Source organism: Xenopus tropicalis, chromosome 4, assembly GCF_000004195.4.
Source record: "Xenopus tropicalis strain Nigerian chromosome 4, UCB_Xtro_10.0, whole genome shotgun sequence".
Classification (NCBI taxonomy): domain Eukaryota; kingdom Metazoa; phylum Chordata; class Amphibia; order Anura; family Pipidae; genus Xenopus; species Xenopus tropicalis.
The window spans coordinates 143,610,856-143,626,223 of NC_030680.2; the positions used below are offsets into that span (position 1 = coordinate 143,610,856).

The window sequence follows — 15,368 nt, forward strand, 5'->3', positions numbered from 1 at the left end:
TGGGTCACCAGAATACCAAGGAAAATTTTGGTGTGGCCCAAGATAGTCCAGGGCCCCTCACCATTTGCACTAGTGGTACTGCACCTCATATTCCCCCGCACCACCAGTCTACCAGTAAAAAAGTTGGGCTTGTCAAAGGCAGTACAGCAACCAAGTGGGCTTATGGGAGAATGTGGGGGGCCCTTGAAGTCAGGTTCTCTAGTGGGCCCTGATACCCCAGGCTGATACTGTACATCACTACAAAAAGGTGGCCAGATAATGGCAGATAATACTAAGTGTGGCAACCAGTAGAAGAATATTCGGAAAGGGCATTTTACAGTGAGCTGTGAAGTTGTGAAATTATCTCCCGGAATCAGTCGTAAAGGCAGATACATTATATAACTTCAAGAAGATGTTGGATGGCTTTCTAGCAAGTGAGGGAATACAGGGTTATGGGAGGAAGGAAGGAAGGATTTTTTCCCCCTCTGGGGCAAATTAGAGAGGCTTCAGATGGGGTTTTTGCCTTCCTCTGGATCAACTAGCAGTTAGGTAGGTTATATATAGGCATGAACGTTTGAAGTCAGAACACAGGCGTTACAACAATAGAAAAAAGGTGCTATTCTTATCCACCAAATCTAGCATAAAATGGTAGCCAACTTCTATGGACACAACATATTGCTCCTCGTCCCCTTTGATGTTGCTCCCGGTGGTGCCCATTATTAATACTCTGGCTTGGAGGCAACTTTTGGAAGCACAGAGACAATGTTTTCCTCCAAGCAGAGCCTCCTCCAGGCCAGTAATCCACATGGGGCTACCAAATAGTCAATCACAGCCCATATTTTCCATCCTTAAGGACATTTTCATGCTTGTGTGGCTCCTCAACACTTTTTACATCTGAGTGTGGCTTATGTTGGGGATCCCTGATCTAGAAGAATAGACGGTCTTAAAAATTCTACGTGGTTGGGAGTCTACTCTAGGATTCCAAGAGCCTGGCCATACATATTGCTACAGTTGTAAACCTCTGCTAATACCAACTAGTTGCTTTAGGCCTCCAGGTAATAACAATCAGGTATGTTGTGTTTGCCAAGGTAAGGAGTATCTACTACAGGTATGGGACCTGTAATCCAGAATGCTCGAGAACTTGGGTTTTCCAGATAAGGGATCTATCCATAATTTGGATCTCCATAACTTAAGTCTGCTAAAAATCATTTAAATATTGAATAAACCCAATTGGCTTGTTTTGTCTCCAATAAGAGGTAATTATATCTTAGTTGGGATCAAGTACAGGTACTGTTTTATTATTACAGAGAAAAGGGAATCATTTAACCATTAAATAAACCCAATAGGGCTGTTCTGCCCCAATAAGGGGTAATTATATCTTAGTTGGGATCAAGTACAGGTACTGTTTTATTATTACAGAGAAAAGGAAATCATTTAACCATGAAATAAACCCAATAGGGCTGTTCTGCCCCCAATAAGGGGTAATTATATCTTAGTTGGGATCAAGTACAGGTACTGTTTTATTATTACAGAGAAAAGGGAATCATTTAACCATTAAATAAACCCAATAGGGCTGTTCTGCCCCCAATAAGGGGTAATTATATCTTAGTTGGGATCAAGAACAGGTACTGTTTTATTATTACAGAGAAAAGGGAATAATTTAACCATTAAATAAACCCAATAGGGCTGTTCTGCCCCCAATAAGGGGTAATTATATCTTAGTTGGGATCAAGTACAGGTACTGTTTTATTATTACAGAGAAAAGGGAATCATTTAACCATTAAATAAACCCAATAGGGCTGTTCTGCCCCAATAAGGGGTAATTATATCTTACTTGGGATCAAGTACAGGTACTGTTTTATTATTACAGAGAAAAGGGAATCATTTAACCATGAAATAAACCCAATAGGGCTGTTCTGCCCCCAATAAGGGGTAATTATATCTTAGTTGGGATCAAGTACAGGTACTGTTTTATTATTACAGAGAAAAGGGAATAATTTAACCATTAAATAAACCCAATAGGGCTGTTCTGCCCCAATAAGGGGTAATTATATCTTACTTGGGATCAAGTACAGGTACTGTTTTATTATTACAGAGAAAAGGGAATCATTTAACCATTAAATAGACCCAATAGGGCTGTTCTGCCCCAATAAGGGGTAATTATATCTTAGTTGGGATCAAGTACAGGTACTGTTTTATTATTACAGAGAAAAGGGAATAATTTAACCATTAAATAAACCCAATAGGGCTGTTCTGCCCCAATAAGGGGTAATTATATCTTACTTGGGATCAAGTACAGGTACTGTTTTATTATTACAGAGAAAAGGGAATCATTTAACCATTAAATAAACCCAATAGGGCTGTTCTGCCCCAATAAGGGGTAATTATATCTTAGTTGGGATCAAGTACAAGGTACTGTTTTATTATTACAGAGAAAAGGGAATCATTTAACCATTAAATAAACCCAATAGGGCTGTTCTGCCCCCAATAAGGGGTAATTATATCTTAGTTGGGATCAAGTACAGGTACTGTTTTATTATTACAGAGAAAAAGGAAATCATTTTATAAAATTAGAATGATTTGATTAAAATGGAGTCTATGGGAGATGGCCTATCCATAATTCAGAACTTTCTGGTAACGGGTTTCCGGATAAGGGATCCCATACCTGTACTATAATTGATAGGGTTTAAATTGCTAAATGCTGAATTTACACAATTTTGTTTTCAATCACGAAGGTCTGAGAAAGTATTACTTCAGTTGTTATGATTATCCTCATTATCTTGTCTGTCCAAGTTGCTCCGGCCTTGATTATCTCAGCTAATATTCAAGGCTAAGAGATCATAATAAAGCTTCAGCAGCTAATTAAATAATTTCTGTATTTCTACTAATAATTGCAAGGCATATGTACCCACCCATGATGTAAGCATAATGGGATGTGTTTTTCTATCTACTATATAAGTAATATCAAAACAAAATAAATTTGAACTTGTTTGCAATACACATACTGGTTGTTTCGTTTGTACACGTTCCCTGATCAGCGCACATGCGCAGACGATATCAGATGTTTCGCCGACGCACAGATTAAATCGAACCGGTTCGTGACTGCTTAGATACAGTGCAGAGAAGCACAGACAGAGTTAAAGAGATTAACCCTTACACCATACCTGTACTATAATGTGATAATAATGTGATCTGGCCTACCTTCCAAGGCTTCCTCACCTCAAACTCCCTCAAACTCAAACATGTAGAACAAATAATACTTTTTTCCTACAGGTTACAGAAGGTTACGTGCAATTCCGAAGAGGAAAAGCTATGCATTAGGCCGGCTAAAGAGTCCTTTCCCAGTTGGTGTCACTTGAGCCCGCATTAGGCGGTTAATCCATTTTAAGAAATGATCTGCATGAGGGGGAAAAACAATGTTTTATTGAAAGAAATCAGACAGGTGGCTTTTTGAGGCCTAAGCCAATAAAATCCCCTCTTTTAATTCTCTTCTTTGTTCTCGTGTAAAGCTTAGCCGTCCCGCCTTAACATAAAGGTGGAAATTGGAATTGCTTGTTATAGCGAACAGTTAAATAAATACTCTGATTAGACAAGGGGCTTGATTTCTGCTCGTGTAAAATTTCCCATTAATAATAGTGTCTATTTAAGACATCTGCTTAAAACTTACAGCATTTGTTTAATGGAAAAATTCCAGCCATAACTTATATTTCTCATGAAGCCAGAACAATGGAATCCTGACAGATGTTCAGCTTGACTGCAGCTCAGCACTTTCTGCCCTACACTTTATTATATGTGCACATAAGTATGGGTATGTGTATATAATATACAGAAATATATCTATATTGGTCAGATTCATTAGGCTATAAACATCCACACAAATATACTTGGGGCCAATCACGGCTCAGAGAATACCATCATAAAAATAAAAAACATATGACTTTAAGTCATACAGAATGTTATGAAAACAGATTTTGGAGTCTTTGCATTGGGACCAGAGAACCTTTGGCTGTTGGTGGCTGCTTGGGTTTGCACTTTTATGGTAACTTAGGTTGGAAAACGACACGTCTATCGAGTTCAAATGTTTATATTTTTATAAAACCTGCCTAACTGCTAGATGATTTAGAAAACGGGAAAAAGCCCTTCTCAAGCCTCTCCATTTTGACTCAGAGAGGGGATCAAAAATTCTTTCTCACAGCCCCAGTCCCTTCCCAGAGGCTATAATCCCCCACTGCTACTATAGGCACCATCTCTCCCTACTATACCTGCTATCCCACAGCCCCAGTCCCTTCCCAGAGGCTATTATCCCCCCACTGCTACTATAGGCACCATCTCTCCCTACTATACCTGCTATCCCACAGCCCCAGTCCCTTCCCAGAGGCTATTATCCCCCACTGCTACTATAGGCACCATCTCTCCCTACTATACCTGCTAACCCACAGCCCCAGTCCCTTCCCAGAGGCTATTATCCCACTGCTACTATAGGCACCATCTCTCCCTACTATACCTGCTATCCCACAGCCCCAGTCCCTTCCCAGAGGCTATTATCCCCCCACTGCTACTATAGGCACCATCTCTCCCTACTATACCTGCTATCCCACAGCCCCAGTCCCTTCCCAGAGGCTATTATCCCCCCACTGCTACTATAGGCACCATCTCGCCCTACTATACCTGCTATCCCACAGCCCCAGTCCCTTCCCAGAGGCTATTATCTCCCCACTGCTACTATAGGCGCCATCTCTCCCTACTATACCTGCTATCCCACAGCCCCAGTCCCTTCCCAGAGGCTATTATCCCCCACTGCTACTATAGGCACCATCTCTCCCTACTATACCTGCTATCCCACAGCCCCAGTCCCTTCCCAGAGGCTATTATCCCCCCATTGCTACTATAGGCACCATCTCTCCCTACTATACCTGCTATCCCACAGCCCCAGTCCCTTCCCAGAGGCTATTATCCCCCCACTGCTACTATAGGCACCATCTCTCCCTACTATACCTGCTATCCCACAGCCCCAGTCCCTTCCCAGAGGCTATTATCCCCCCATTGCTACTATAGGCACCATCTCTCCCTACTATACCTGCTATCCCACAGCCCCAGTCCCTTCCCAGAGGCTATTATCCCCCCACTGCTACTATAGGCACCATCTCTCCCTACTATACCTGCTATCCCACAGCCCCAGTCCCTTCCCAGAGGTTATTATCCCCCCACTGCTACTATAGGCACCATCTCTCCCTACTATACCTGCTATCCACAGCCCCAGTCCCTTCCCAGAGGCTATTATCCCCCCACTGCTACTATAGGCACCATCTCTCCCTACTATACCTGCTATCCCACAGCCCCAGTCCCTTCCCAGAGGCTATTATCCCACTGCTACTATAGGCACCATCTCTCCCTACTATACCTGCTGAACCTATCCCCTCTTCTACCATAGCCTACCACGCCTTCACACAGATAAAAATGCAGTAAATGTGCTATAAATCAATGCTTGAGCGACTATCAGAAAGGCTGTTTTTACAATTGCCAGAAAACATCCTTGGCTAAAGAATGCTAATAAAGAAGAATGATAACACCGCTTCACTGTAAAAGAAAAAGAATTAATGGGAAAAAGCCTCATCCTGCTCATTCGAAAAGCAAATTGCTTATTATTTATATCAATCTGAAAGCGAGAAGCATTTGGTGCATCAATAATTGTTTTCTTTTGACTGGAAACTATTTTACATGATAAAAAAAAATAACACAATATTATACCTGAAATTGGCTTTGACGGTTCTTTTATGAATATACATAATGGATCAGACCCCAATTAAATCCCAAACAAAGGGCTGCCGCTCTGCGCAGGAACCCATCTCGCGGAAAGGTCACAAATCGCACTTTGATAGCGGTCAGGAAATTAATTACCACCCTGACATATGTCAAAACAAATTTTAAGTAGATTAGCGCTGAGGTGGGGCTCTGGGGTTTGCTGGTTGGCAAAATGGGTTTTCGCTGAATGGATTCGCTTATACCGACACCATCGACGGAACCAGAAAGGCTTGTTTGCCTCTTTATCTTCTCTTGTGATACGTGAACCGGTACCATGGGTTCAGCGAGGCAGAAAATAAGTACAGGAGGGAACTATTGTGTGTCGGAGATTCCAGTATAACTGGTGCCATCTTTCTATAATGACTAATTCTGATGAACCCAAGAGCCTAAAGTGAGATCTGCAGCAAAGAGCATTAAAGGTGCCCATACACGGGCTGATTCTAGCTGCCGATATCGGTCCCTTAGATCAATTCGGCAGCTAATCGGGCCGTGTATAGGCACTAACGACCGACCGATCGGCCGGTTACAAAATCTAGACGGATTGGGGACCACATTGACTCGTTAATGCGGTTCCCGAAGCGACTTTGCCTATACCCTTCGCTATAATTCGATCATTTGGCCCCAGGGCCAAACGACTGAATTAGCCTTGATTCTCCCGATATCGCCCACCCGTAGGTGGGGGATATCGGGAGAAGATCCGCTTGCTTGGCGACATCGCGAGCGGATCTGAAGGTGTATGGCCACCTTTAGGCTTTTTTTCCCCCTCAATCTGACAGTATGGCAAGACCACCAAGTGCTGGCCTGGAGCAAAAGCCCCCAGGGGCAAAGGTCCTTTAGTCAACAACTTTGGTTCTCCTTCAAGAGCCTCAACGATGATTATACTAAGCAGAAGAAGGTCCTCAGAACTTTCCTCTTCCCTCCCTTATTGAACCTCAACCTGACAGCAGAGACATCAACCTGGGTGATATTTGGCCATGCCTATGGTACCGCCCTAATAAGCCCAACCACAGCCCAGGCAGGAGCACAGATACCACTGCAAGGGTCATTACATAATGCCTAGCAGTGCCATGTTATTAGGAACCCCCTCCCTTTGCCAAGGGTGGTAGTTTGGGTCCCAAATGGGAGACTATACAGGAGCACAGAAGGTTTCATCCAGTCTTGTGCTGAGAATACCATAATGGAATTCTTTAACATGAATGGAACATTCCTATTAAAGGAACAGTAACACCTAAAAATAAAAATGCTTCAAAGTAATTAAAATATAATATACAGTTGCCCTGCACTGGTAACACTGGTGAGTTGGGTTCAGAAAGACTATTATAGATGAAATAAATACCCTGCATGGGGGCAGCCATTAAAGCTGGAAAAAGGGAGAAAAGGCACAGGTTACATAGCAGATAACAGATAAGCTCTGTAGAATACAATGGTATTTTATCTGCTATGTAACCTGGGCCTTTTCTCCCTTTTTCCAGCTTGAATGGCAGCTCCCATGGCTACACAGCAGGGTTTATATTTAAAGGAAAAGTAACACTAAAAAATTTTAAGTGAAAAAGCTATTCTACCCTGCACCAATAACTGCCCTATCCTGCAAACCCCTTAGTATTTTGACTGCTTTAAAAGAAAATACCTGTTAAAACTTGGCTTCCTGTTAATTGAACCAAGGCGAAACGGTGAAGGAAGGAGCAGCAATCACTATGCGACGATCGATTGATCGAGTCTAGCCTTCCTTCTGTATAGGAAGGAGTCAGGCTAGACTGGACCAATCGATCGTTGCATAGTTGATGCCTGCTCCTTCCTTCGCTGTATCTCCTTAGTTCAATTGACAGGAAGCCACAGGAAGCCAAGTTTTAACAGGTATTTTCTTTTAAAGCATTCAAAATACTAAGGGGTTTGCAGGATAGGGCAGTTATTGGTGCAGGGTAGAATAGCTTTTTCACAAATAATTTTCAAAAAATTTTTAGTGTTACTTTTCCTTTTGAAGCTATAGAAGGCTTTCTAATGCAAACACACCAGTTTTACCAGTAAAGGGCAACAGTACATTATACTTTAATTACTTCATCTACAGCTGCAGCTGAAATCGGTTTTGTCCAAACAGTTTGGATTTTATTTTTAGGGCTGTTCAAGTCTCTACTGCCTGTTTGGGTTTCACAAGACTGAATAATCAGGCCAATAACCACCTCTGATGTTACAGTCCCGCCCCCAAATGTCATAGCTCTGGCCCCCCGATGTAATTATCTAGCCGTCTTGTCCAGTTTTTGCTAAGGTCAAAGGTGGCAACCCTTCAAAAACCATAGTACTGTACACAACCCCTCTGGTACGTGCTATAAATACATGTGCCCTATTGCAACTTGAATGGTTGCCCCCATGGATACACAGCAGCGTATTCATATAAACTATAAATGGTGCATCTGAAGCAAAAGTACCAGCGCAGGGTAACAGTACATTATAAATAAATGAATACAAAACCGTTTGATTGTCCCCAGGGAAGCCAGCTTAATGGTCCCCAATATAGAACTGAATAGTTACAATATGGGTTATGTTTGTTTTGGAACAGAATTTTCTGAAGGAAAATACAGAAATATCAAATATTAATCCATAAGTCCCTGTTACCAAGAAGCAGCTTATCAATCTATGGAGACCAAACTGCACCAGTCTTGTCCAGCTTTATAAATATAAACCTGGGCAGGGCAAATATGTTCACCGTGCAAATAATTCTGCGCTGTGTGAATTTTATAATTAACCCCCAGTGATATCAAACTTGGCTACTAGAATTCCCAGCCTTCCCCCCAGTAACACCCCGACTGTTGGAAAATGGAAACTGCAATAGAAATGCATGGCCGGAGAATCATTCATGGATAACGAGGGACATGTAGGAAACCCAGAAAGCGGCAGTGAGGTTATTGTGCAAATGATAACGCTCTCCCAATGTGCTTAATGAGCCAAGTATAACGGAGTGGGATCGTTACCTCTCTCAGCACGGTGCTCTTATACCCTCGGTACAGTCCCTTTATGCCCTAGAATGGGAGAGATAAATAGAGGCGGAATTATTCCTCGCACAGCGACAAACAATGAGATTTATTTCATAGCTCAGCACATTTTAAAAGGCTGATGTGTTAATTCTCTATGGAAAAACAGTCACCCTGGCACATCATAGAAAATGTCATCCAATTCTATGTATTCTTTTTCTTTTAAAGGAGAATTAAACCCTTCTTAATACTCCCTAGCCCCAGGGTCATATTTATAGATAGGCACCCAAGGGCCCGTGCCTATATAATCAATATAGTTTTAAAATAGAAAAAAAACCCTCTACAGCCGCTGCCGGATTTCCACCAGTAGGTGAGGGGTCTGGGCAGAAAGCAGATACCTTGCAAGGTTGCAGGTAGGATTTTAGGATATGGGTGTAGATGTGGGTCTTTGGGTCACTGGTTGGGTTGCAGGTCTTGTCTATATGCCTTTTCTTATATTATATTATCTATATTTTACTCCTTTACACATTTTTTTTTAATGATTTTTTTCTACCGCCGCCCACTTCTGATGACGTCACTTCCAGTTTGCAGCAACAGCACTTCCTGTTTCATGGTGGTCAGTGGGTGGCGGATAGGATTGTGAATAAGGCAGTTGTGGGTCGGATCAGGTAGTTGTAACAATTGACAGCATGCAGGAACTACATGACCCACAATGCATTGCACTGTAATGTTCCTTTCCTTATTGACATCACGTGTGCAGCAGGGAATTGTGGGATTGGGAGGAGGCAGGCTGAAGGCAGGCTGAGGGCAGGCGACTACTGTTACAGTTTATTTGAGTCTCCAGTAACAAAGACTTATGTGTCCTTTATAGGTGTAAGCAGAATAAAATGCAGGCCTGGGCTCAATAGATATCATTTATAATAACTGTGTGTCACAAAAACCTGAAAGCAAATAAATCCAATGCCGTAATGTGTGAGATAAACACGGGGCTCATTCCAACTCCCCTGACAGCTGCTGGATACACAAAACAGGGTTTAAATAAGGAGAGACGTTGCTCATAACCAACAGGATCCCAATTGCTGCTGTTAAACTAGAGCTCCCAGAAGCCAAGGGGTTTCTGGGAGTTGTAGTTTTACAGCAGCAGGGGGCCCATTAACGAACGCTGAGGTTGTGGCCTTACCTCCTGCCGTAGCGTGGCGGATAACATCTGATAGGTGGTGGAGGACGGACTCACTTGCGCCCTTTGCTTTATGACTTCAGAGGGAACACGTATCAGACACGCCACCTATGGAGCAAAAACATTTTCCATCAGATACGTAACATTTAAAGGACATGTAAACCCTACATTTTCCCAAAACAAAAAGCAGCTTTCAACTGGCAGCCATTTTTCCACTGACATCATCAGTGACATCTACATGTGCAAACAGCACATGTGCAGTGTAAAGTTCACGCAGTCAAGGATGCAGGCTTACACAGGCAGAACTTAATCCTGCTTGGATTGTGCCTCAGGAGAGGAGGTTAGGAGAAAAAAATTGGAGCAGACAGCTAGAGCTGAGTTTCTATGGGAACCAGGAATGCTATTTCTTCATTGGATGCTAGACTAGCGGGCATGTTTAGAAACCTGAGGTGAGAAGAACTGAGCATGCTCAGTAGCCGACAATCAAAGTAAATGCCAAAGGGAGGGGCTGAGTGGGTTACAGCGGGGGAAGGAATTCCAAGTAATTAAGGGGAGGTTGCAGCCTTACTATTAACCCTTGAACAACAGTGGCAGGTATTTAAAGATTTCAAAGAGGCTGGTCACTGATTCAAATGTCCTTCAAAGGGTCAAGATGAATATGCCCTAAATGTCTGGCTATTCAAGCAACAGCCTGAATCTTTATATCCTGGCCTATTTTTAGCAATATTTCAATTGGTCTTGATTATTCAATTTTTATCATTTTTAAATTATTTGCCTTACTCTTCTGACTCTTTGCAGCTTTCAAATGGGGGGTCACTGACCCCGGCAGCCTTTTCTCATTCCTTTGAGAAGCTCCAATTTTATTGTTATTGTTACTTTGTATTACTTATCTTTCTATTGAGGCCCTCTCCTGTTCATATTCCGGTCTCTCTTTAAAACCACTGCCTGGTTGCTAGGGTAAACTGGACACTAGCAACCACATAGCTGCTAAAATTCCAAACTGGAGAGCTGCTGAACAAAGAGCAAAATAATTCAAAAACTGCAAATAAAAAAAATGAAGACCAATTGCAAATTGTCTCAGAATATCATTCTCTGCATCATTAAGCAATACGGAGCCAAGGGAATGGGGCTTCCATAGAGTAATGAGTGGAACAATCTGCACTCAGAAGAATGTTGATTAGAAATGAATTGTATGGAGAGAAGCAGAGAGGGAGCCCGGGGCAGGGAACCTACTGATACTCCCTTAGACTCCATTTTAATTAAATAATTCAAATTTTTTAAAAACATCTCATTTTTAATAAAACAGTACCTGTACTTGATCCCAACTAAGATATAATTACCCCTTATTGGGGGCAGAACAGCCCTATTGGGTTTATTTAATGGTTAAATGATTCCCTTTTCTCTGTAATAATAAAACAGTACCTGTACTTGATCCCAACTAAGATATAATTACCCCTTATTGGGGCAGAACAGCCCTATTGGGTTTATTTAATGGTTAAATGATTCCCGTTTCTCTGTAATAATAAAACAGTACCTGTACTTGATCCCAACTAAGATATAATTACCCCTTATTGGGGGCAGAACAGCCCTATTGGGTTTATTTAATGGTTAAATGATTCCCTTTTCTCTGTAATAATAAAACAGTACCTGTACTTGATCCCAACTAAGATATAATTACCCCTTATTGGGGGCAGAACAGCCCTATTGGGTTTATTTAATGGTTAAATGATTCCCTTTTCTCTGTAATAATAAAACAGTACCTGTACTTGATCCCAACTAAGATATAATTACCCCTTATTGGGGGCAGAACAGTCCTATTAGGTTTATTTCATGTTTAAATGATTTTTAAGTAGACTTAAATGGTGGGGATCCAAATTACCATAAGACCCCTTATCCGGAAAGCCCCAGGTCCAGAGCATTTTGGATAAAAGGTCCCATACCTGTAGTTACATTATCTATTATATCCCCAAGGCCCTCTCTGTCCTACCTGCCCCAACAAACAGAATTCCTTCTTCCATTGCTAAAAGCATAACGGTGCCGGATGTAATCCAATGCCATTCAGATACAGGCAAAGCTCGGCAAGTACCCGCTGTGGGGGGCACAATCAGCACATGACCCCAATATAGCAGGAAAATAACAACTGCTCAATCTGTGAAGTTCAGCATAAATATTTATAGTGCCTCGTGCTCCATAAACCCAACAGGGGGACGGGGGGGGGAAGCTTTGAACACGCTGGCACAGACAGAAAGCCAATCTAAGAACCCGAGGGGGCACGGATGGCACAGCGAGCTCCCCTGACTCCTGAGCTGCCATTGTGAAGGTGCTCTCTCAAAGTGATGCCTCCTTCTTTATTCTGAATTTCCAGCCGTTTTTTCCCCCTTTCGAGATTAACTTTGATCTCTCACTCCTATTTGAATCTGAACTACAGAGATTTCAGTTCACAGGAACAGAGCAAATAAAAAACTCCTTCTGCACCGAGCTCTAAACTGAGATAATGTCACCCCCGGTCCTGCCGTGACCTCCATCTTTCCGGGGATATGTCGGTCGGAGTCGCGCCCCCCCCCCTCTCCCTTTCCAGCAATGATGACATTTGGACATCAAAAATGGGCGAAATGTTAAACAACGGGGCTGTTTGATATCGGCTTTTTGTAAAGGAAATATTCAAGGCTTTCATGTGGGTCTTTCATATTCATGGTGGGGCCGGGGAGGCTAATGGAAAACATAGAAAAATATTGCATCTGTTATCTGAGAGGGTATCCGAGCGGAAAGATATTTGAAAAGGTTTCCTGGGCTGTGGCTGGGAGTTGTAGTTTAGCAACAGCTTTGGAGCCTCAGGTTGATGGAAACTGGTTAAGAGATTTCTGCTTTCTGCATATCTGGCACTGATGCCCATGCCCTTTCAACTATTAATAGAATTAAGCCAACCCTGATTGAAAAATGGTTGCTTTTGGTCAGGATACAGGGGTTGGCATGGGGTTTCATGGCCTGGCATGCAGTGTGCCCTGAAGGCTGGTACCATAGATACAATGTGCCCAGGGCAGCTCCAAACTGATATGCAACAAAGCAGTTTCAATCAGTCTATAGGTGGCCATACAAGGGCTGCCAATCCAGGTACTTCAGACCAATTGGGCAGCTTATTTGCCCATGTATGGGCACCCCCGATGGGCCTACCCAACCGATATCTGGCCTTAAATTGGGCAGATCTCAATGGGGCAGGTTTGATTTTCCATCATATTGAGGACTGCACCGGCTCATTGATACAGTCCCCGATTGTGCGGTGCCTACACCCGCCATTGTAATTCGATCATTTGTCCGTAGGGCAAAACAATCAAATTAGCCCGTTATCGCCCACGTTTAGGTGGGCGAATCTTAGGTGAGCGAGTCTTGTCATGTATTGCCACCTTTAGGGCTCGGGCACACGAGGGAGATTAGTCGCCCGCGACAACTCTCCCTTGTTGGGGGCGACTAATCTCCCCAATATGGCATACGCGGCGGCGTGAACGCCAAAGTTGGCTCTCGAGGTAACTTCGGCGATTTCCGCAAATCGTGCCGCCACATATGCCATCCCACCGGCGATTTACATTTTTGCCGGTGGCATGACATATCGGGGCGACTTATCTCCCTCGTGTGCCAGAGCCCTTAGACTCAGAAAAGGTCACCCTACTATAGTTCCAGGGGTGCCCAAAGTGCCAATGGAAAAACAGCCAAACAAGTAGAAATAATGCAGTGGGGACAGTGGGGAGCGATGGGAAAAGACAAGGTCTGGTAGGAAACTTAAGGTCCCCATACACCAGGGGCCTGCCCGACCGATATCTGGCCTGATATCGGGCAGATATCGATCGGGCAGGTTAAAAAATTCAGTCGGATAGGGGACCGCATCGGCTCGTTGATGCGGTCCCCAAACTGACTGCACCCATTACCGTCGTTATAATTTGCCTAAATTCACCCGATATTGCGGATCTTTACGTGTATGCCCACCTTTAGAAGGCAACAAACAAGACTGGGGGACAGGGGGGGATAATAATAATACAGATACAAAATAATTACATTTCTGAAAGACAAGATATTTACTGAGAAAACCAAGCGGCACGATGAGTTTTATGCACGGCACATAAACACAAAGCCAACCTGCACATAAGGAACGAAGCACTGAGCAAGTTCAGTCTAAAGAGTGAAATTATTGTCACCGGTCATTAATCGGCTTTCTCAGCCACTAAACAAGATCCGACTACAAACCACAAAGTCTAAATATCGCTCACACATATATACCGGCATGTTAAAACCAATGGGGCGAGCAATGCATTCCCAGCCAAAGTGCTGCCAGTTCGGCCCTAGCATCTGCTTTTATAGAGGACGATATATTTATTGGCCGCCTCCTGGGCAAGCTTTATATGAGACAGCGAGGCTATTAAATGAGATAGATGGTGTAAGACTGCCACCTACTGGCGAAACTGAGAAATAACAGCCATAGATATCCAGCATCCAGGAACTACAGCACCCAGAATGCCCAGCCATTAAAAGCTCTGTACTCCTCTGCATTTACTCTGGAGTGGGGGGCCGGGGGTGTTTGTGGGGGGCAGTTGCTAATTTGCAGATTTCAAGCTCTAATCGCATGATGAATTTGTTGGCAGGGTGGGCAGTTATCTGTCTCCATTCATCTTTATTTACATGCAATTTGCAGCTGTGCCATTAATTGGGTTCCTGCTCCACTACACTCCTCCAAGGTCACGCTTGAAGCCTTTATGGCAACCATTGGCTTTAACCATTTAATTGCTGTTTATGGCACATGAAAGCTACAGGGTGGGAGGGGATCTGATAGAGACAAATACGGAGGGTCTCACAAGGGGCAGAGATACTCAGGCAGAAATAGAATTTGTTCCTACGGGCAGTACAGCCAGTGGCACGGGCACAGCCCCAGGCAATACACATGGGAAGGGGCCACTAAATGAATGGGTCACTATAACTTCATGTTTACTTTCCTTTTACTCCATCTTTTGGAAATATAAAGAGGGGCACAATGTGGAACTTTCAGCACCAAATGTAAAATATAAAGGCCCAGGGTTCAGTTTCTGATTATAGGTCTTACCCTGCTACATTCCTGGGTGCAGGATTTTACTCTGTATTATTCTAAAATTCTCATTATTGACTCCAAGCCAGTCCCTGAATTTTTCCAATTCAGCAGGAACAGCCCCCTAAGTTTGCTCATAGCCTGTACAGAGAGATACCATAAAACTATGGCAGCATAGGGATTCCCTTGTAATAAGCACAATTCAGCAGGAACAGCCCCCTAAGTTTGCTCATAGCCTGTACAGAGAGATACCATAAAACTATGGCACATAGGGATTCCCCTGTACTAAGCACAATTCAGCAGGAACAGCCCCCTAAGTTTGCTCATAGCCTGTACAGAGATATACCATAAAACTATGGCACATAGGGATTCCCCT

At 43.2% G+C, this 15,368-nt stretch overlaps 1 protein-coding gene across 2 annotated transcripts in view; it reads right to left on the bottom strand.

Annotated features, from left to right (window-relative positions):
* The window catches only part of slc25a26 (solute carrier family 25 (S-adenosylmethionine carrier), member 26), a 67,427-nt gene that overhangs the window by 48,271 nt on the left and 3,788 nt on the right, over positions 1–15,368 (bottom strand). For both annotated transcript variants that reach the window (XM_031899985.1, NM_001004820.1), the window contains 2 exon segments: positions 9,928–10,032; positions 8,748–8,795 (listed from right to left, as the gene is read on the bottom strand). In XM_031899985.1, coding sequence (XP_031755845.1) covers positions 8,748–8,795; positions 9,928–10,032 — 153 coding nt within the window.